Consider the following 20,711-nt stretch of genomic DNA (forward strand, 5'->3'; position numbering starts at 1 on the left):
TGATGAATTTTTTCAGATCTTCCAGAAACGAAATGACTTTTATTTATAAATACAAGAAAAGGCAGAACACTGACCAGTACTTTTCCTAAGAAAAATATAATGGTAATTCTTAAAATGTGGCAAAGATAACTCTAAAAAAGGTCATATGCTCATTTTTTATAATAAATATGGATTGAAAATTATGAAATAAAATTTTACATTACAAAATTTTGCTCATAGCAAGGTGGCTTCAAAATTTAGAAACTATACATAATAGTTGTAGTTTTATACCTAATCCTCTTTCTGTTCTATTTTGTATATAGAAGTGCTCGTTTTATTTTGTGTTTAAGGTCAGAGTAAGGGAAAAAAATTTAAAAAAAAGAAAGAAAGATGCTCATTCATGACTAAGAAGAGGTACAATCTACTGTGTCAGACTTGTAGAGCAGCAGAGACAGCTTAAAGCCTGGCAGATAAAGCATAGACAGAAACTGTAAAACTCAGATGAAGAGAAAATGCTTGATAAAAATCTAACATTTACTCATGATTGAGAAACACTAAAAGGAATAGAAGTAGAGGGATTTTTCTCTACACAATAAAGACAAGAGGCAGCGTAATACACAATCAAGAGGCGTTACAAGCAGTTTCACTGGCACCTGACAGTGGAGCACGAGCTGCATTGGGAGTTAGGCTGCTGGCCTCACTGTGTGACCACTCTGCCTTCAGCTTCTTCTACTACAAAGCGAGAGTGTTAGGTCTGATCGGCCAGATCACCTCTTTCGCCTCGTGTTGGAAATTGCAGAAAGTCCAATGACAGGAAAAAAATCAGATTATTGAGAATTGAAGAGGTCAGAATGAGGTCTTTTCTGATTCTGGATCTGGAATCTTTATAGGTAATGTGATAGCATACATAGAAAATCCATCTTTCTCACAAAAATGTGACAAAGTATTATTAGCAAGATCCCAGTATATAAGATGAGCCCACAATTATTTGTACTTTCTAGTAGCAGGAAAATGTAAAGAACATTTATATATAATATATAAATTTGTATATTAATTATATATATGAAGTACATAAGGAAAATGTAAAGAACCTCCCTTGATACCAAGTATCAAATACTTGGTAATTAACTTTTCCAGACAGAGGCGTAAGCGGTGTGAGAGTGACTGAAGTAAAGTCTAAATAATTTGAGTGACATTCAGGGTCCATGGCTGCCTCTAGTCAGTACATTAAAAGTGAGGATAAGGAATCCGCAGAGGGTTTCATGTATGTAATGAAATTGATGTGGAAAAGTGGCAAGAACACTAAGGCTTATGTTGGGGAAAAGCTGATCAAGGTGGCCCTGCCCTTCCAGACTGAAAAAGTAGAAAACTGGAGAAATAAATCAGGGGACTATAACAAGACCTGAGAATGCCAGTGGAAATATATACAAATTGTGAGTAACGGATAAATGTATGGGAAATTCAAACTAGGGAAAGAGTTAGTTATCTAACATATATACTAGGGGAAATTTTGCTATTTGACAGAAAATGGATTTAGTCTTATATCACACCATATACTCTACTCAAATGACAGCTTTGTGTGACCCACCAGATCTCTCAGTGACTTCCAACATGATGGGACTTGTAAAAAGAAAGAAAGAAAATAGAAGAATATGTTTATTTCAGTTGTAGGGAAGAGATTATTTTTGGTGGGGAGAGGGCCAAGATAGATACCTTATACACTAAAATAATTTCTGTCCATTGAAAAGCTATATGATCAAAATTACAAGAAAACATGCGGAAATTTTCTGGCAGATATGGTAGGTAAAAGTTATATTGAAAATATATGAGAAACTGTTAAGAAATTATAAAGGCGGATGCATAATGGTCAAAAGATATGAACATTTTGTAAAAGAAGAAGTACATATTGTTTATAATCACTTAGAAAAAATTCAGCCTTCCCAGTGATCAGAGGTAGACTTTAGACTGTCACCTCACACCACTCCGATCGGCAGAAGCGACACAAAGCCACGAAGGTCCGTGTTAATAGAGTCATGAGGGAACGATTGTGCACATTTGTGGCTGACAGAACCACAAATGGATACCATCTTCTGGAGAGCAAACTGGCATTGTGCTACAGCAGTTACCAAAGTAATTTCTACTTGGGCCTAAAGATTCAGTTGTTGGGAATGGATCTTGAGTCTTAACTGGAAGAAAGAAAAAACCTCTCCTTGCTGAGATTTGAAGAGAAGCATTCATTGTAATTGAAAAAACCTGAAAGTAACCTAAACATCCAACAGTAGGGAAACAGTTAAATTATAATATATAATGGAATGCTCTAATGTAATTAAAATCAAAAGGCATAAGGAATAGAAAGAAATTTGGGAAAGACTTTTAATGCAAAAAAAAGAAAGCAGATTCAGGAAAACAGCAAACTGTTATAGAAGGGAAAGTGAATGAGAATGGATGGACCAGATACTCAGAGGAATTGAAGGGCTGGTGCCTCAAAGTGCATTTATCATGTCAGTGCAAATAGTTTCAAAGTGGTACTGATGAGTAACACTAAGTTTGTAGTCATTTTTTGAAAATAGCTTGAAATAGCTTCTATTTCCTCCCCATCAAAGCACCTGTGGAAGATTCGATGTCCAGCTCGATGGAGTCCAAGCCTGACCCTAAAAAAGCGAGAGGTGGAGGAGTTTCCTCAAAATCCAAGGTAAGAGGATTCTTTACTTAATTTGGAATGACTTTACCCATCTGATTTCAGAGCAAATAGAAGTTGAGGTGAGCAAGGTTTTTTATAAATGTGTGAAGGAACATTATTTTCATTCATTACTCTTTGTGTCTTACAGGTAGCATATTTGTGAAGGTCTTCCCTAGGAGATTTTTTAAAATTAAAGCTGTCAGAGGTTCCCTATAGGGAAGAAAAAGAGAGGGGGGAAAAAGGTCATTGAAACATGTTTTTAAATGCACAGAAAAATCAGAAACAAGACAACTTGGAAAGTTTTTTTTTTTTAAGTTAAACTTTTTATTTTTGTTGAGTAATTATATATTTTTTTGGCAAGGCAGTTGGGGTTAAGTGACTTGCCCCAGGGTTGCACAGCTAGTAAGTGTCAAGTTTCTGAGGTCAGATTTGAATTCAGCTCCTCAGAGTTCTATCCACTTGCCACCCTTACCTTCAAAAGTTACATGTTAATTTTATTATGTACTTAAATGGAAGAGCAAGCTATATTTGATACTTATATTTGGGGGGTTTTAATGTATTTTTAAAATTACTTATTTTTCGTTTTCAACATTCAGTTCCACAAGCTTTTGAGTTCCAAACTTTCTCCCCTTCCCTTCCCCCCAAGACATAGGCTCTACATATACATTCACATTAAACAGATTTTCACATTAGTCATGTCGCAAAGAAGAATCAGAACCAGTGGAATGAACTACGAGAAAGAAGAAACAAAACAAAAAGAGAGAGCAAACAGTGTGCCCCCGTCTGCACTCGGACGCCTGGCGCTTTCTCTGGAGGTGGATGCATTTCCCATCATGAATCTTTTGGAGCTGGCTTAGAACCTTGAATTGCTGAGAAGAGCCAAGTCTGGCCATCAGTTATTGCACATTAGTGTACAATCCTCTTTTTCTGGTATACTCTCCATAAATGTGCACTTTATTTGGCATTAAGTTAAAAATGAACAAGGACATCCTATAAGCTGCACGAGAAAAGGAAAGAGGAGAAGTTGAGGAGTAGTGATGGGGGATTACAGACCCCAACTCATGATTATTCTAAAGAGAACGTGAGGAGAGGGAGAAGTGCATCATGAAACACTGCAGCCAGTGGGGAAAAGAGCCCCAGGAGCAAGGTGGGCTTGGAGCAGACTCATTACACCCCCAAGGACCTACAAGTCCTCTTCTGTGTTTCCCTTTGCTCATGTTTATAATCTGGTGGTTCTGCAGCTGTGAGGGTGAGGTCCTTTTCCATTCTAATTCTTGCTTCCTCTTCCCTCCACTCTCATCCAGATCTCTTATTTGTGGCAGGGAGGGAGTTTTTCTTTTTTTTCTGTGTCTTACAAATAGGCCCAGACTGGTTTTTCACCAAGTAACAGGTGTTTGGGCTAGAAAGTATTTGGAGCAGGAAAAAAAATCCTCCTCCTGTTTAAGGATTTTTGACCTCCTCTCATTGGCTAATGTTTTGATCATGCACATTTAAATTCACGGTCTGCATGAACTTATGTCAGCTGCTCCGTGCTTTCCTGTTAGCCAGTGCAGACATTTTGGAGCTTGGATTCTAGAAAGAAACTACTTAATGATTTTCACCACACTTCATATGAATGGGTCAGAAGTCACTTGAGTGGAGCACTAGGCCTGAAGTCAAGAAGACCCGAGTTCAGATTTGGCCTTAACTCTTACTAGCTGTGTGATCCTGGACATGTCATATAATCTCTCTCTGCCTTGTTTCCTCATCTGTAAAAGGAGGACGATAATAGCACCAACCTCACAGAGTTGTGAGGGTCAAATAAAATGATTGCAAAGCGCTTGGCACATGTGCCTGGCATGTAGTTGGTGCCATTATGGTTGTCACCATCTGTAATCGGAGAGCGAGCCACAAAGGCCTTGTGATTAAATTGTTCCATATTGAAGGACCTGAGCAATTTGAAATGTAGCCCTCTTTTCAGAGTTCTTTTAGCACAAATTCCTGGAAATAATGTTGAGGACTTCATTACTTTGATTTGCCTGAACAAGTCTATTTTTTGGCTTCTTGCGGCTGTCTAATGGCAATGCCAGTTTTTCTGACTGCAATTCTAGTGTGAACAAGAAACAGACAGTCCCACAGGTAGCCAGGACCAGGACCATAAGCACAGGGATGATGGGGGACACGGGGCAGCTGTGTTGGAGGGACTTTGTTTTGTTGTTAGTAGAACACACACACAGAGGGTGTGGGATGTTACCTGGGAGAGTCTGTAGTCGTTTGTTTCTTTTTCATGTGGAACAGAGCTGGGTTGCCACCTTGGGTCAGTGTGTCCGAATCTGCACTTTGCTTGGCCAGCCCATTCCTTCCTGAGGAGAACCGTGTTGTGTTGTCGTGTTGCTAATCTTCCATGTTTGCCTTTGTTCATCATTGTCCCCACCATGTCTCCAGGGTGTACAAGGAAAGAAGATGCCAAGTAAAGCTAGCCTGAAGGAAGAGGACGATAAGTCTGGTCCTGTTTTCATTGTTGTACCAAACGGAAAGGAGCAAAGGATGAAGGATGAAAAGGCATTGAAGGTAAACCCCAAATACGGTCCCGAATCACTGCTGTACCATGTGCTGCCTCATCTCAGAACCAAATCTTAACTGTATTATAAGAGCTAATATCAAGCTCTTTAGAAAAACCATAATTCCTAAGGTCTACCATGTATCTTTTGTTTCAGCAGAGAACTCTTCATTGAGCCTCTTTAACATAGGAAAGATTTCTTGTTGGCATAAAGTGCTTTATTTCATCAGTCCCTTTTGAACTCTTATAATTATTGGGCTTAGCTTGGAGACTGCACACATGGCTGGTCCGACTTTTGTCTGAATGTCAGTAATTGAGACTTGACTAGGACCTTCCCTACATCTGCATCTATAGGTTTTCCCAAGTTCATCCAACAAACATTTCATCAATCCCTCGTATGGGAAAGGCCTATGTGTTGGGGATAAAGAGACAAAAGTCAGACTGAGGCTGCCCTTGAGCTGACATTCTACAGAGGCTCGAGGGATACAGGATGCTCAGATGACTAGATTCAAGGTTATTTTGAGGATTGGTCTGGGGAAGACTTCATGGGGTTGAAGGGTGACACTTGCCCTGAGCCATAAAGGAAGGGAAACAAGGATGCTTAGGCTAAATAGAGGCAAACGCATGTCCTGCGTCTTGGCTTATTTGACTGTAAGTTCATCCTGTGAACACCGACTCTGTTGAACTCTGGCCTCTGAGGCTCTGACTGCCCAGGACGCTGTAACACAAGCAGGGTTTCTCTCTATAATTCCTTGGCACAAACACTGGGTTCATCCGCTCAGCCGTGCCCCAGGTGCTCATCTGTGACCCCCTGCAGGTGCTGAAGTGGAATTTCACCACTCCCCGAGACGAGTACATTGAGCAGCTAAAGATGCAGACGTCCAGCTGCGTGGCCCGGTGGTTGCAAGATGAGATGTTTCACTCAGACTTTCAGCATCACAACAAAGCCCTGGCTGTTATGGTTGATGTAAGTTTGGAGTAGAATGTAAATACCTACACTTGTTTGGTGGAGAAGCTGGGCATTTAGAGTCCAGATGGAGGGAAGAAACTGTTTGCAGCTGAGGTTTGGGTCTTATATTTGATCAGCTGTACCATGGAAAATAAACTTTGAAACAGCGAGATGAAATAAGAAAACCTGCCCAGGCGCCAAAGAATTGCCATCCATTTCCAAAGCTGTAGCTCCCTGTAGCGCTGGTGATGATGCGATCAACATATTGCTTCTCTCTCCGCCTCCACTCCTCTTCAGCCACGTATTCTCAACGATACTTCCTTACTCTTATTTCTGGGTTTTCTTACCTGAGTACCTTTTTATCAGCATAATCATCTGCCCCATCTCTCTTCTCCTCCACCTGCATTTTGTCCATCTTACTTCTTTTGAATAAAGTCTACCCATCCAGAGCCATATTCCTGTGCCAGGTCTCACAAGTCTTAGTGACACCTTGGGGTCCCATGTGTTTCCTTGAGTCACTATCCCCATGTCCTCTTGTTTGTATAAACCTTCCCGTGCTTTCTGGACATGCTTCACCCATATTCACTTGTGAATCTAACACTTCACATTTGTTCATTTCGTAAGCATTTTTAAAAGAAATATTGTAACATGTTAGGTGGAAATCTGACCTCTGATTACAAAAGACTTGAAGTCCCACTTCTGACACTTACTGGCTTGGTGACCCTGGGCAGGTCATTTAACTTCTCAGGTACTCAGACAGATGTATTTATTCCTGTCATTATTGGGTGTACTCCATCCAAAGGCCAGCAGCCTTTCATTCTGCTTTAATGTAAGCTTTAGTCTGCAAATTCACAACTCTTTCTCAGATACAGTTTTTATCAGCTATTCATTTACGTAATTGATTTCTTGTGTGAATTCCTTGCCTTGAGGACAACAGTGATGAAGACAGTACCTGTTTTCCTAAGGTCTGGAGAGCCTTGCCCAAGACTTTCATAATCCTTACCAATAATTCAGATTCTTTCTGCACTATCACTTATGTCAGTGTGGATCACCCTCGGTAGGTAATAGTCACCTTCCCAGTCTTTCCATCATGTTGTTCCTCTGTTAAAGGACCTCCGTTGGTTTTCTAAAAAGTCTAAGCAGCTATCTTCCATTGGCATTCAAGATACTTCATGACATGGTCCCTGAACAAGGATCTCACCTTGAAGAGACCATCAGCTAAGTTAATGTTCGCATACAATCTAAAAACTGACTTTTTAGCACCTTGTGCTCTTTGCCACCATTCTGCCTCCATCACTGTAGCACTGTGACGGAGCAAAATAGAGACCATTTTAGATCTTTATTTCATGTATTTCTGTAGGAAAAACATTGCTAAGTACAGTCTCGTTGGTGATGAGTCTCTTTGTATGTAATTGCATTGGTCTTTGGAAAACAAATTGGATCATAGCCCAAATTCTCCATAGCATGGTAAAACTTTCAAGGCTTGGCACTCTGCTGGCATAGTCTTTGAGAACCCATGATCTCATCCATGCCATAATGAAACAGAGGAATGGAGTGTTACGGTGACGTGGAAAGAGAAACATGAGGAGAGAGGGCAGTCTGTTGGGATCCAAATCCCTGGGTGTGCAACCTAGTTCTGATACTTTCTGGTAAAAGTACCCGAATTTCAGTGGGGGTAAAGGCATTCTTGGTTGTCTGTTAGTTTGTTTGATTCTGTTTTCTTAAAAGCCATGGTCTTTTCATATATTTTGTTCATTTTGTTTACTCAAGGATTTGCTTTTGTTGAGTTACGTTATAAATTAGGGAGAAAAAAACCTAAAGTCACATTCCCAGGTTTGCAGTATTTGGCTGTGGTATGATGGAAATGTATGTTTTATACAATTGAAGTTGTACTTTTTTCTTGTCTTCAAGCACTTGGAGAGTGAGAAGGAAGGTGTTATTAGTTGCCTGGATCTTATCCTGAAATGGCTCACTCTGAGGTTCTTTGATACCAATACAAGTGTCCTCATGAAAGCCCTGGAATACCTGAAACTCCTCTTTACCCTGCTGAGTGATGAAGAATATCACCTGACGGAGAGCGAGGCCTCCTCCTTCATCCCCTATCTCATCCTCAAGGTAGCGTGGCGTGAGCTCTTGTCCACCATGATTGTTCTTATCTCTCCTCCACTCTTAAGTTGGCTATGGAGTGACACTCCCTTTTCTCTTTAAGAACAGAATATATATGGAGAAGAAGACAGAAAAAGTGCTTTGCTTTACTGGATTTTTCTTGTTGACCAGGTTGGGGAGCCAAAAGATGTTATTCGCAAAGATGTTCGTGCCATCCTGAACCGGATGTGCCTTGTCTACCCAGCCAGCAAAATGTTCCCTTTTATCATGGAAGGAACCAAGTCCAAGAATTCCAAGCAACGAGCAGGTATAGAGAGAAAATCTGTCTGGCAAAGCTAGGTCACTGTACCAAGTGTCTCTTGGTCACAGCTTATGTTAGTCCAGCCTTTCTGGATGATTCGTTGAATTTTCTCTTTGGTTTCCTTAGAATGCCTGGAAGAACTAGGTTGTCTGGTTGAATCCTATGGCATGAATGTTTGCCAGCCAACCCCAGGAAAAGCCTTAAAAGAGATGGCTATCCACATTGGTGATCGAGATAACACTGTTCGCAATGCTGCCCTCAACACCATTGTGACAGTCTACAACGTGCATGGAGATCAAGTGTTCAAACTCATTGGAAATGTGAGTGACCTTTTTTTTGGTGTGAACGGATGGTCCCCAAATAGCTTGGAATTTATCTCAGACCTTCAATGATAGATAACCCACTGAAAGAATTTAGCAAACCAACCAGCCTTGTGGCAGACCTAAAACTACGAATTAGAGGAAGTTTGAGAGTCTCCTTCTGGCTACTTACTCGGAACAGTTCACTAACATGACTGGACTTGACTTCTACCTAACAATAAGTGGACACTTCATATCAATCAGTGTTAGACTTTTCAGAGTACTTTGAAATGTAATACTGAGTAGCCCTGGGGGTAAATTGAATGGGTGGAGATTTAAAAATACAGAAACTGAGGCAAAAAGAGAGAGGCAGGTGATTAGCGGAGAGGGGTCATCACATCCACAAGGACGCGGAGCTTCACGCCATACACATTTGCAACTTTCATCGGTGAATCCTCCTCACTGTGGCTTCTCCTTTATTCTTATTCTGCTGCTAATGTGTTCTCTCATACCACTAGCTAGTTATTAATTAGTAGTTGTTAGAGAGACTTCAGCTTTCTGGGCATTAACAAAGTATGAGTTTTTATCTGTATATTCAGCCAGTTCTCGATTGGCATAAGTGGACAGTTCCACAGAGCTCTCCCTCCCCTCACAGGGCTGCCCCTCTGCTGCCTCCTACTGGGAACCAGAGTCCAGGCCAGCACCGCCACAAAGAGGAAGTGAATAATATATAATAATATAATGTGAATTTATATAAAATAAGAACTGTCTGTATACAAATGTGGGTCTTTATTCAAATGTTTCCTTATATTTTTGATCTGTGGTCTTTGAAAGCTAGTAGGGAGAACACCACAATGTTCTGAGCTCACAAAGCCCAAGGGTGCTTTGAATTCACCTTTGATTTGTCACACAGCTTTCTGAAAAGGACATGAGCATGCTCGAGGAGAGGATTAAGCGGTCAGCAAAGAGGCCAGTAGCTGCCCCAATGAAACAGGTGGAAGAAAGACCTCAGAGAACTCAGAACTTGAACTCCAATGCCAACATGTTACGCAAGGGGCCAGCTGAGGATATGTCCTCCAGACTCAAGTATGTACCAGAAAGTGACCATGTGAGGACTTTCCTTGTGGTCTCTGCCCTTATACTCAGAGCTTGTCCTGTAATGGGATCTTGAGTTCTTGTAACCATTGTCTTGCATGACAGAATGTCTGGGCAAATATTACGTAACAATGTTTGATCCTTCCGTCTTCATTGTCTTTGTCTTTGTCTCAAAACCTTTTCTAAATGGTATTGTGCCTTCTTTCACTGCTTCTCCGTGGACAGAATTATGTATCGCACTTACAGGATGTAAGTACTGCCTGCTAACTCCTGTTAGCAGGGCTCTTATATCTTTGTAACTTCTGACTTGGATTCATCCCCTCTGCAGGGTGACTGGCTTAGAGTTTATAAGCAGGGTGGTGGGGATGTCCATAAGTATGGATAAAATTGAGTCCCCTTCCTGCTCACAGGCGTCCATAGCCCACCCACCAATAAATGTGGCAGATATAATGCTAGGAGCCTCAAATTATTAGCCCATCTTCCTTCTATGCATTGTCAAGCTCAATAATAGTTAGATTCTGTTTGACTGCAACAGCTAATAAGCACACAATCCGGAACTGGCTTGGTGCCTCAGAACACATGGGTACACTGCTGGGGGTCATGCCACAAGGATCATGTTGACTCCCGTGAATCCCTGAAGTGGTAACATCCCTAGTTCAAATGGACCAGCATCCATTCCTTGCCACAAATATTCCCTTGAAAAGAAGTAACTCCATCCCTGGGAGCTATGTTCTGAGCACTACCTGAACTAACCCTCATAATGAAGATATCCTTAGTAAGCACCCATGTGGTGGTGGACAGGAGACAGGAGACCTTTGGGCAGGAGAGCCATCTCTTTGACCTTGTATGCTTTGGTCACAGAGGTGGGCTCTGAGCCAGTTTGTGGTGCCGTGTGTGTATATAGATGCAGCCTTAGTTCTCCTCCAAGTAAAATTGCTGATCTTTGAGTGCAAATTAACGAATAACTCCCCTTCCAGAATATCTATGAGTCAGAGTAGTTAACAGCCAAGAACCCTGATGAAAGACTCAAGCCAATCAGGAGGGTTGAGTGAAACCAGAAGTTAAACATTTGCTTGGAAGCTTTTTGGCCCTTGGTGGGCCTGCTCGTACCACTTGATGAGGAGATCCTACAGTTGTGCAGTAAACTCCTTTTCGCTCCCTTTAGCCAAGCTCGCAGCTTAAGTGGGCACTCTGAGGCAGCCCATACGGTACCCCGTGAATTCCAGCTGGACCTAGATGAAATTGAAAACGATAATGGTACCGTCCAGTGTGAAATGCCAGCCCTGGTCCAGCACAAACTAGATGACATTTTTGAGCCAGTCCTTATCCCCGAACCCAAGTAAGTCCAAACCCTTCCCTCCAGAGAATGCTGTTTTCAGTCACCCTCAGTAGGGTGGGTGGGAGCTGGGCAGAGGGAGGTCTAAGGTGGTTAGAGCTGATTTGGCCTGTGTGGTAATATTCCTGTTAGTGAGACTTGGGCCTAACAGAAAGTGACATTTTCCAGTTCACCATTGGTGCCTGGCTTCGACAATTACATTCACCTCCCTTTCCCTACTGTCCCCTAGGATTCGGGCCGTTTCTCCCCACTTTGATGACATGCACAGTAATACAGCATCCACAATCAACTTCATCATCTCCCAAGTTGCCAGTGGTGACATCAACACCAGCGTCCAGGCCCTGACCCAGGTAAGAGGAGGCCATTGTGTGTTTGAGTTAGAGCTCTAGCCACTGACCGCGAGAGTGATGAGTTGCACATCAGTGTGGCCACAGCATCGGGTGATGTGGGTGACACTCAGTATTAATCTGGTGACAAGCCAAGTGCACAGGGGCCATCTGACTCGCGGTCCTTCCTTGCTTTGTAGGGGACAGTGCTAACTTTCTGAAGCTTTTTGTGTGAGAATAGCAGGAATATTTCAGTGAAAATTCCAGAAGATCTTTGCATTTTGTTATTTTGGGTCCTATACTGGTACTGTTTGCATAGAACTTGATGTTTTAAAATAAGTAAATGTTTTAGTATTTAAATTTTTTAAAAATGAACAAATGGAGAATCCTAGATTTGACCAATGGAGAAAATGCAGAAGATGCACATTTTCATGTGCTTACCCTGGCTGATTTTTAAGTAAACCCTGGCCTGCAGGAGGCACCATCTTGATCAGTGCCAAGTAGTCCATTCAGAGTTTCCCCGTTTGTCTTAGAAGAACATGGTTGGAACAGCATGTCTTGGAATTTTGTCTTTAGATCGATGAGGTCCTGAGACAGGAAGACAAATCAGAAGCTATGTCTGGCCACATCGACCAGTTCCTGATTGCCACCTTCATGCAGCTGAGACTGATCTACAACACTCACATGGCAGATGAGAAGCTCGACAAGGACGAGATCATCAAGTTATACAGCTGTATCATTGGAAACATGATTTCAGTAAGGCTTGAACCCCCGGGAGAAGGACTCTGTCCTCTCTCCTTTCTTCCATTCTGTTTGCTCAGTACATGAACATCCTCACAGTATAGCCCATGGAATTGGGGAGGCCTTGAGACATCTAGAGCTGCACCTCCTGCACTGGTTAATGTGCCATAATTCTAGTTACTGGGAAGTAAAATGAACTGCTTGAGCACTGTTTGGAATAGCTGTACCTGATGCCTGTTAGATGCCCGGGAGTGCTGTGCTCACGTGGGTCTGCCCAGGCAGGATCATAGACATCTAACGTTCTTTGTCAGATAGGTGATGTTTCTTCATTCTTTGAACAATCTCTGTTGCCCTCTCCTTCTCCAACGTTCCTCCTGTTGTGAATGCTAGCTCTTTCAGATGGAAAACCTCGCCCGAGAGGCCTCCACTGGCGTCCTGAAGGACCTGATGCATGGGCTCATTACCTTAATGCTAGACTCTCGGATTGAAGATCTCGAGGAAGGACAGCAAGTGTTCCGTTCTGTCAACCTCTTGGTAGTGAAGGTGCTAGAGAAGTCCGACCAGACCAATATCTTAAGGTACGACTCAACTCTTCATGTGTAACCTGAAACAGGTTCTTTGCCAGAACACCTAGCCCTAGGGGAGAGACCTTTGCGTGGAAAGGATGCTGCTGGGTCTGGGTAGGTTTGCCTAACAAGCTGGCCTGTGCACTTTTCAATGAGAAAATTAATGAGTCATTAATAATTACCTGTCCCTTTTGCTTACTGCTAATAATAGCTCAGTCAGTTATCTCAGCTACTTTGGCAGCGGACAGCGGGCGTAGTTGTGTGGCAGGGACAGGCAGCAGTGAGGCTCAGAACGAGCTTCCTCCACTCCTGTCCTTATACTGAGGCATGTCAGTTGGACCAAATCTTTGATGAATGAAACAGCACTTACGAAGCCCTTGCTCTGTGCGAAGCACAGACAGTCCCTGCTCTCCAGGAGCTCTTACATAAATGGGAGGAGATCATATGTAAAAAACAGTCATTGGCAGGGCCAGGACGTTCTTGAAGTATGGCCTTGGGTCAGTGGCAAGGTGCAGGGGTCCTGACATGATGGTGCTACCAGACTGCAGGGTAAAAGTCAGTGGCAGGGTAGACACTGTGACCCTCTGGTCTTCCGTGCATCTCATCAGATTCTGATCTGTGATTAATTGAGCAGTCCAGAGGAGGGTGAGGGTAAAGGGCCCAGGGCATCCCCAGGAGGGATGCTCTTCCCTTCTCAGCCCTCTTGGATGGGTTCTTGGACAGCCTTGGGTCTGGAAGGAGGGGGAGGGGAAAACGAGGAGCCATTGGACCTGAGACACCTTCCTGCAAACCAAGTAGTGATGGGTTTAACAATGGGGAGTCCGCTGGACACGTGGCATGCAGAGTAGTGAGCTCAGCAGGCTCTTCATTTCGTATGTTGGTAGAGAGTGCCTAGCCAAGCAGCCTTGGCCTCTCCATGTTGTGGTTCTTAATGTGAGATTCAGATGGACTGGTTGATGGCCTTTCTTGTTGTTTAAATGCTGCTTCTTGTCTCCTCTCTAGTGCCCTGCTTGTTCTGCTCCAGGACAGCCTTCTAGCAACAGCCGGTTCTCCCAAGTTCTCTGAGCTTGTCATGAAGGTGAAGTCTAAATTCAGACGGGAGGTGGGGGAGGAAGAAGGGAGAAGGGAGCACGTCTCTACCTCGCACCTACCTGCACAGTGCCAGGCATTGTGCTAAGCACTTTTACAAATGTTATTTGATCCTCACAACCACCCTGGGAGATAGATGCTTTTATGATTCCTGATTTGCAATTGGAGAAATTGAGGGAAATAGAGGTGAAATGATTTGCCCAGGGTCACACATTGAGGGTGTCTGAGGCTGGATTTGAATTCCGGTATTCACTGTACTCACCGCCTACAATGACACTCAGTTGGAACTAAGATAATAAGAAAAAATTTCAAACTAAATTAGTCCTCATTATCGCCACATATGGCAGGTTTCCTGATATCTTCCCCATCCTAATTTAGCCTACAGTGTAACTCTACTTTCCTGACCACTCTACCCAACAAGCCTTCTCTTGTAGCAGAAATTCTTTTAAACCAACAACACATCAGCAAAACCATCCCCCATGTTGACTGTATCTGACAGCAGTATGAATAATAGGACATGCCCGTAAGTCCCCCAACTCCCCAAATGGAGAGCATGGTCATTCCTACTCTTCTTCTAAGCCAGCCCTGGATGTTATAGTGACATGGTGCCCAGTTTGGAGAAGGAGCCACTTCTCAGTGTTTTCCTTCTTTCCTTCCACATTGGTAGAATTTGACTGTAGCCTTGAGGTTGAATATCTGTATCAAATGTTTGATACGATTTCTTGCCTAAAAGAGATGCTTCTGTTAGCAAGAGACCTTCTGGATCCTCTTCTGGAACAGGTCCACAGCACTGAGTTCTAACGTAATAGACTCTTCAGCTAGATGCCCCCTTGAGCATATCTGGGCCTGTTTTCTAGTCCTAGGGTTTTTGAGGCACCTGAGTCAGGTGGGTGTGGCTTTATGACCTCATGGGGCATGTTATAATCAGCCAAACTGTAGAGGCTCAAAGCAATCCATACGTCTTGGAGCACAGACCTGTTTGTCCCAGCTCAGCCTCTATGAAGCTCAGTTTCCTTTTCTGCTAAGTGATCCCTGGACTCACAGCAAGACATGTGTGAGGAAACAGTTTGTTAACTGGAAAGCACCCTGTCTAGTGCTTGGGGGAGAGCACACAATTATACCCTGTGGCTTTGAATGGAGAAGTGCCGGGAATGGGAATCTTTCACCGGGGGCAGTTGGTTTTTGGTTTTTTATTTTTGTTGGTTTGTCTTTCCCTTTGTTTCCAACAGTGTCTCTGGAGAATGGTTCGACTTCTCCCTGATACCATCAACAGCATTAATCTGGATAGGATTCTCCTGGACATCCACATCTTCATGAAAGTCTTCCCCAAAGAGAAACTGAAGCAGTGCAAAAGTGAATTCCCCATTCGGACCCTGAAAACTCTGCTGCACACCCTCTGCAAGCTGAAGGGACCCAAGGTGAGCAAAAGAGATGGCTAGTGTGCCTGCCAGCTGGCCCAGAAAACAGCTTTGGCTTGGTGTCACTGCCAGTGGGACCTGCTCTTTTCTCCCCCAGATCCTGGACCACCTTACCATGATCGACAACAGAAATGAGTCTGAACTGGAAGCTCACCTGTGCAGGATGATGAAGCACAGTCTGGACCAGATGGGTGGAAAGTCTGACAAGGAGACAGAGAAGGGAGTGCCTCGGGTGGTGAGTGATAGCACTGGGGGTATAGAGAAAGAAGATCGGCCCCTCTGGCCAGGGAGCCCTCATGCTGAGGGCAAAGGCACAGCCACCAGGGCTTTGGGCATCTTCTCTAATGGCATTCCGTTACCAAAACTGTATTGGTTTCTGATGTTGAACCATTTGGTGGTGCCAGGGACCATGATGTTAAGAACTCTCCTTTCTGAGTCATCCAGACTGTAGCTCCTGAGGAGGCAGGGGCTGCAGGAGAAGTTAGGAGGCCACATATCCACACAGTGGCCTGTGGCTTTGGTGACCAGACTGGAAGCAGGGCCATTGGTCAGGGTGGGGAAGGAAAGAGCCCACACTGGGGTTCCAGGGCTTAGGATCCTAGAGTATCTCCAGCAGTGATGAAGTAGCTGTGTCGCTATTGGACCCACTGCTCTCTTCTCCAGTTGCATTGACTTATCTGACCCACCAGTAGCAGTGGACGGTGGCCATAGTGGGTTTCTTTTCTACAGAATTTGGAGGAGCCCAAGTTTCTTATACAACCACACCCATCTGAACCTTTGTCTTTGTGAGCCAGAGTCATGCGTAAATGTTCTTCTTACACCTTGAGAAATTTCTTGGCCAAGAGTCAAGACCAAATAAAGATGATGATCATTGTTGCATTTTGGACAGAGGGGCCCAGAGCGCCTTCTGCCATACGTGGGACTGATCCAGTCCCTGAATTGGCTTGGCCCCTTGGCATCATCCCAGCACAGGTGCCGGCCTCTTCTAGGTCATGTGCAAAACCAGAGGGCCATTGGGAACCTTGGTCTTAACTTAGTTTTTCTTATCCTTAAACTCTTTAGGATGAAAAATCATCAAAGGCCAAAGTGAATGACTTCTTAGCTGAAATCTTTAAAAAGATTGGCTCCAAAGAGAACACTAAGGAGGTAAGAGAGGAGGTCATCCCAAGGAGAGTCCTCTTTATGGAAACAAGTCCCCACTCTGCTGCTAACGGTGGATCCTCTTCTGCTCTTGCTCCCTTTCTGATTCGTCAGGGCCTAGCAGAGCTGTATGAATACAAGAAGAAATATTCTGATGCGGATATCGAACCCTTCCTGAAAAACTCCTCTCAGTTCTTCCAGAGCTATGTAGAACGAGGCCTCCGAGTGATAGAAATGGAGAGGGAAGGCAAAGGACGCATTCCATCTTCAACAGGTAGAATTTCCTCCAAGGATGAGGTAGATGTAGCTCCCCAGGCACAAGAACCTTGTGTGTTTTGGGGGGCGGGGAGTGCAGAAGAGGGGCATTCATCCAAAGAAAGTGTGCTTGCCTTAGTTCCCTAAGCTGGTGAGAGGAACTGATGGTCTAACTCCCGGCTGCTGTCAAACATTGTCCTTTGGAATGAGATTCCTTCAGTTCAGCCAACATCTGAGCGCCTCCTGTGTGCCAAGCATTGCAGGAGCTTCTTCAGTGTAAAAGGAAATTCCACCAAGTTCACAGCATTAGCTGCACTGTCCATCGACCCCTCAGGGTTTGCTCACCCAGAATGGTGCCAGGAGCAGTTGGAGGAAGGTGCAGTTGCCCTCCCAGTTTTAAACGTTAGCAACAGGATCCACATAGCATGATGGAATGGTCAGGCATGCGTTTCTAAGTGTACTCAAAGCTTCCATTTTCACCTTCCTCTTAGAATGTAGAACTTGGATGAGTTTATGTTCCTTTTGTAAGTAGGACTGCCCATCAGGTAGTAAGGCCTACAAGCACTTCCTGCCCCAACTCTTTGTTATTCACCTATTCGTCAAACATTTTGGCTCCTCCTTTCCTAAAAAGTCCCTCTTTCAGAGCACCTTCTCCTTGGGCCTTTAGGTGCCTTTCACAGTTTTTATGGTGATTTCCTCTAATTTCTCTGCTTCCTGAACCAACTATTTCTCCACACACCTACAGTTCTGCCCCAATGCTGCAAGGCCTTGTCTTCCCACAGTTTGCTTTTGTATGGGCCCAGGAGTCCTGAGAAGCTGTGGGCCCTGTGTTCTTTGGGTGGACTGGTCAGTCTCTGCGGACACTGAGTGAATCCTGAGGTCTTCTTATTGCTGTGGTGTCTAGTCCAGGCTCCGTGTATTAGAAATAAAAGCTTTCCTTTCCAGGAGATGAGCTTTAGCTCTCTCTGAGCTGTGCCCTGGTGGGCTCTGAAGCCTGGGGACTAGATAAGCCTCCCAGGGCTCCCAGCAGGGCAGAGGGTGCTCGTGGGCATGAGGGAGACCCTGTGCGTGCATGCACCAGCTGCCCATGAACTCTCTCGGGCTTTCTCTTTCTTAGGGATTTCTCCTCAGATGGAGGTGTCATGCGTCCCCACTTCTACAAGCACAGTGTCCTCTGTGGGAAACACAAATGGGGAGGAGGTCGGACCCTCCGTCTACCTGGAACGGCTGAAGATCCTGCGACAGCGCTGTGGTCTAGAGAACACCAAGGTAAGATTAGTCTTTCTCCTGAGCCGGGAGCTGCAGCACTAGCTGGTTTCGGAGCCTGCTGACAATCCGTTTTCTCTTCTGCCACCAGCAGGACGACAGGCCTTCGCTGACCCTGCTCTCCAAGCCTTCGGGACCCGCGGTGGTCTCCTCCACAGACATGCTCCACAGTAAGCTCTCTCAGATCCGGGAGTCCCGAGAACAGCACCAGCACCTCGACCTGGATTCCAACCAGATGCACTCGGCTGCCACTACCACCACCTCCTCCTCCACAGCTGCTAACATTGATGACTTGAAAAAAAGACTGGAGAGGATAAAGAGTGGTCGCAAATGAAGCTCCCCATGCGCTCCCCAGCTTTAGTTTACTCAACTAGAAGTCTTCTTAGTTCCAGGCGGCCTGCCCAGGCCTAGGCGATACAAACTGGTTTTATGTCTAACACTGCGGCTCTTGGGGGAGGACGGAGTCTCTTTGTACATACTCTGCTTCTCTCCATGAGCTTCCTGCCCATAGAAGACTGTCTGTGTAGTAGCTTAGTGTACAGACCTGTAAACAGCCGTCCTTCTCTCTGCTCAGACTGTGTTCTCATCTCTTTTTTTAATTGCTATTATTTGTAAAATTGACTTAATATTTCCTAGCTCTTGACTATTAGAAACTCTTTAGTGGTTTTCCTTTGAGTTTGTGAGCTCTCCTCTGTAACCCTAAAGGGTCGGTCTATTCTGTATGGACGCATGGCATGATAAGGCTAATTTAATTGTCTTTTGTAAATAAAGTTTGCATTAACTCTAATGGTCTACCAAGAACCAACCCCATAGTTGGGAAGGTAGAGCTTCCTCTTGGCTGGAACATCCACAATTTAACCAACCACAAGCATATGGGTCACTTCAGGTGGAGTGTGACCTTTTCTCTTGGCTCCCGGACGCAGGACATGCACCCCATCTGCCTGACTCTCCAGGAGGCTCCAGGAAGCTCCTGCCCACTCTGTTAGGCACCTCCTCGACTTCTGTGCTGGTTTTGCCACTGCTACCTGCACTGATGCAACTCATTGGAGTTCTGGGCCCTGCTAGCTCATCACTCCAGCATGGTTCACCTTGTCTTCGGATTAAGAGGAGCCTTTCATGTGACTATGTCATCACATCTGCCCTTGGGCATCACACCTGTCTACCCTTGGGTCCCAGGACAATGCCAGGGGCCATTCAATAAAAGCGGTTGTTCTCAGGATCGTTTAGTTGTAACCCCTAGGGAGCAGGCCAGATCTTGGGCCCTTGGCCGCCTCACAATGGCTGTGCTTCAGGGCCAGTTGGCATGAGGATCGTTTCTCTGCTGAGTGAGGCAGATGTACATGGAATCTGTCACTTCTTGTCCAAGGAGTGTTGTAAGCCCTCCCCAACACTTAATCATAATAAAGAAGACTAAAGACCAGTTCAAAAGCAACTGATGCATATGTCTGCAGTTTAGTGAGAGAAACTGGAGTGAAGCAAAGCAGTAGCATGTGGTTTGACATGTGCATCCCCACTGGCCAAGCCATGACCTGCCCTGCCTGCCTGCAGTTTACTTTGCTTGGGGCTGGGACTCAGGCTCAAACCATTGGACTTTCCGGCCCTGAGCATCCATCCTTCCCTCATTGGGCTTTAGCTGCTGCTTTTTGTCAGATGAGAGGCTTCTGCCTAGCTTTGTCTTATGCTGTGTGTTCAATGGCTTGATTAGCCTTCTGCTACACTGCCTAAACTCAGCCTCCCTTGGTCAGTGGGAGCCCTCACTCCTTTTTCCCCCATCATGGGGGAAAGAAGAATTAAATCCCTGTGGTGTAGACCAGGAGACTCATGTTTAGCAACCAGGGAGTGACAAAAGCAAGAGGAATTGATAAAGCCATCCCTACCAAGGGTGTTTATGTTCTGCCTGGTAAAAGAACCCTCCCTCCCTCCACTGTTTGGAGGCCTCTGGGCCGGCCACACCCTAAAAGGCAACCAGTCCCCTGGTTTCATTAAGGCCTTGCACATGTAAGTGCTTTACAGTCTAGTGTCCTCTCCTCCCACCATGCTCTCAGCTGGGGGCCAGTTCCTCTGACCATGTTGTAGATCCTCTGGCTTGCTCCTGGAACCCACAGCTCATTGTTTGCACTGGGCTGTATCTAGATTTTGATTCTCTCTGGTGTCCCTTGAGCTGGACTTCTGTCTTAAAAGGGATTTCCCACAATGATGCCTAGAAGATCGTGTGTCACCAGATAACACTGGCCCACCCTGAAGCCAGAAGACCGCCTGTCTATGGGCAAGTCTATGAGCCTCTGTCCATTTCTTTACTTGTAAAATGGGAGGGCTGGACTAGCTTTACCTCCAAGTGCTCCTCCAGCTCTGACTGTGATGCTGTAACCTCCCATGCCTTTCTTTACCTCAGGGCTATGAGAGAAGGTTAGAGTGGGCCAAGAGAGGTTTGTAAGAATACCTTAAGCCCTCTGTGCCTTGGGGAGGTGGGGGAGCAGGCAGAAAATGCAAGGATCTCAGAGTATAAATGTGTTGTTCAGTCATATCTGACTCTTCTGACCCCATTTGGGGTTTTCTTGGCAAAGATGCTAGAGTAGTTTGTCATTTCCTTCTCCAGCTCATTTTACAGATGAGGAAACTGAGGCAA

The 20,711-nt window shown here is 44.7% G+C and overlaps 1 protein-coding gene and 1 non-coding gene across 2 annotated transcripts in view; both read left to right on the forward strand.

Moving 5' to 3' along the window:
* CKAP5 (cytoskeleton associated protein 5) overlaps nucleotides 1-18,872 on the forward strand; it is a 67,265-nt gene extending 48,393 nt beyond the window's left edge. Inside the window, exons 27-44 of the mRNA XM_072617613.1 lie at nucleotides 2,583-2,671; nucleotides 5,084-5,209; nucleotides 6,016-6,165; nucleotides 8,059-8,262; nucleotides 8,425-8,560; nucleotides 8,681-8,874; nucleotides 9,767-9,939; nucleotides 11,114-11,287; nucleotides 11,514-11,634; nucleotides 12,187-12,366; nucleotides 12,742-12,929; nucleotides 13,920-13,995; nucleotides 15,236-15,424; nucleotides 15,522-15,659; nucleotides 16,487-16,570; nucleotides 16,679-16,838; nucleotides 17,937-18,088; nucleotides 18,177-18,872. Of these exons, the coding sequence (XP_072473714.1) occupies nucleotides 2,583-2,671; nucleotides 5,084-5,209; nucleotides 6,016-6,165; nucleotides 8,059-8,262; nucleotides 8,425-8,560; nucleotides 8,681-8,874; nucleotides 9,767-9,939; nucleotides 11,114-11,287; nucleotides 11,514-11,634; nucleotides 12,187-12,366; nucleotides 12,742-12,929; nucleotides 13,920-13,995; nucleotides 15,236-15,424; nucleotides 15,522-15,659; nucleotides 16,487-16,570; nucleotides 16,679-16,838; nucleotides 17,937-18,088; nucleotides 18,177-18,419 (2,777 nt within the window). The 3' untranslated portion in view covers nucleotides 18,420-18,872. The remainder of the gene's footprint in view (nucleotides 1-2,582; nucleotides 2,672-5,083; nucleotides 5,210-6,015; nucleotides 6,166-8,058; nucleotides 8,263-8,424; nucleotides 8,561-8,680; nucleotides 8,875-9,766; nucleotides 9,940-11,113; nucleotides 11,288-11,513; nucleotides 11,635-12,186; nucleotides 12,367-12,741; nucleotides 12,930-13,919; nucleotides 13,996-15,235; nucleotides 15,425-15,521; nucleotides 15,660-16,486; nucleotides 16,571-16,678; nucleotides 16,839-17,936; nucleotides 18,089-18,176) is intronic.
* Nucleotides 11,682-11,791, forward strand: LOC140512951 (small nucleolar RNA SNORD67). Its single transcript, XR_011970003.1, has one exon. It is a non-coding gene; the product is annotated as a small nucleolar RNA SNORD67 (small nucleolar RNA).
* Nucleotides 18,873-20,711: the final 1,839 nt, after the last annotated feature.

The sequence above is a fragment of the Notamacropus eugenii genome, chromosome 6 (assembly GCF_028372415.1).
Source record: "Notamacropus eugenii isolate mMacEug1 chromosome 6, mMacEug1.pri_v2, whole genome shotgun sequence".
Lineage (NCBI taxonomy): Eukaryota > Metazoa > Chordata > Mammalia > Diprotodontia > Macropodidae > Notamacropus > Notamacropus eugenii.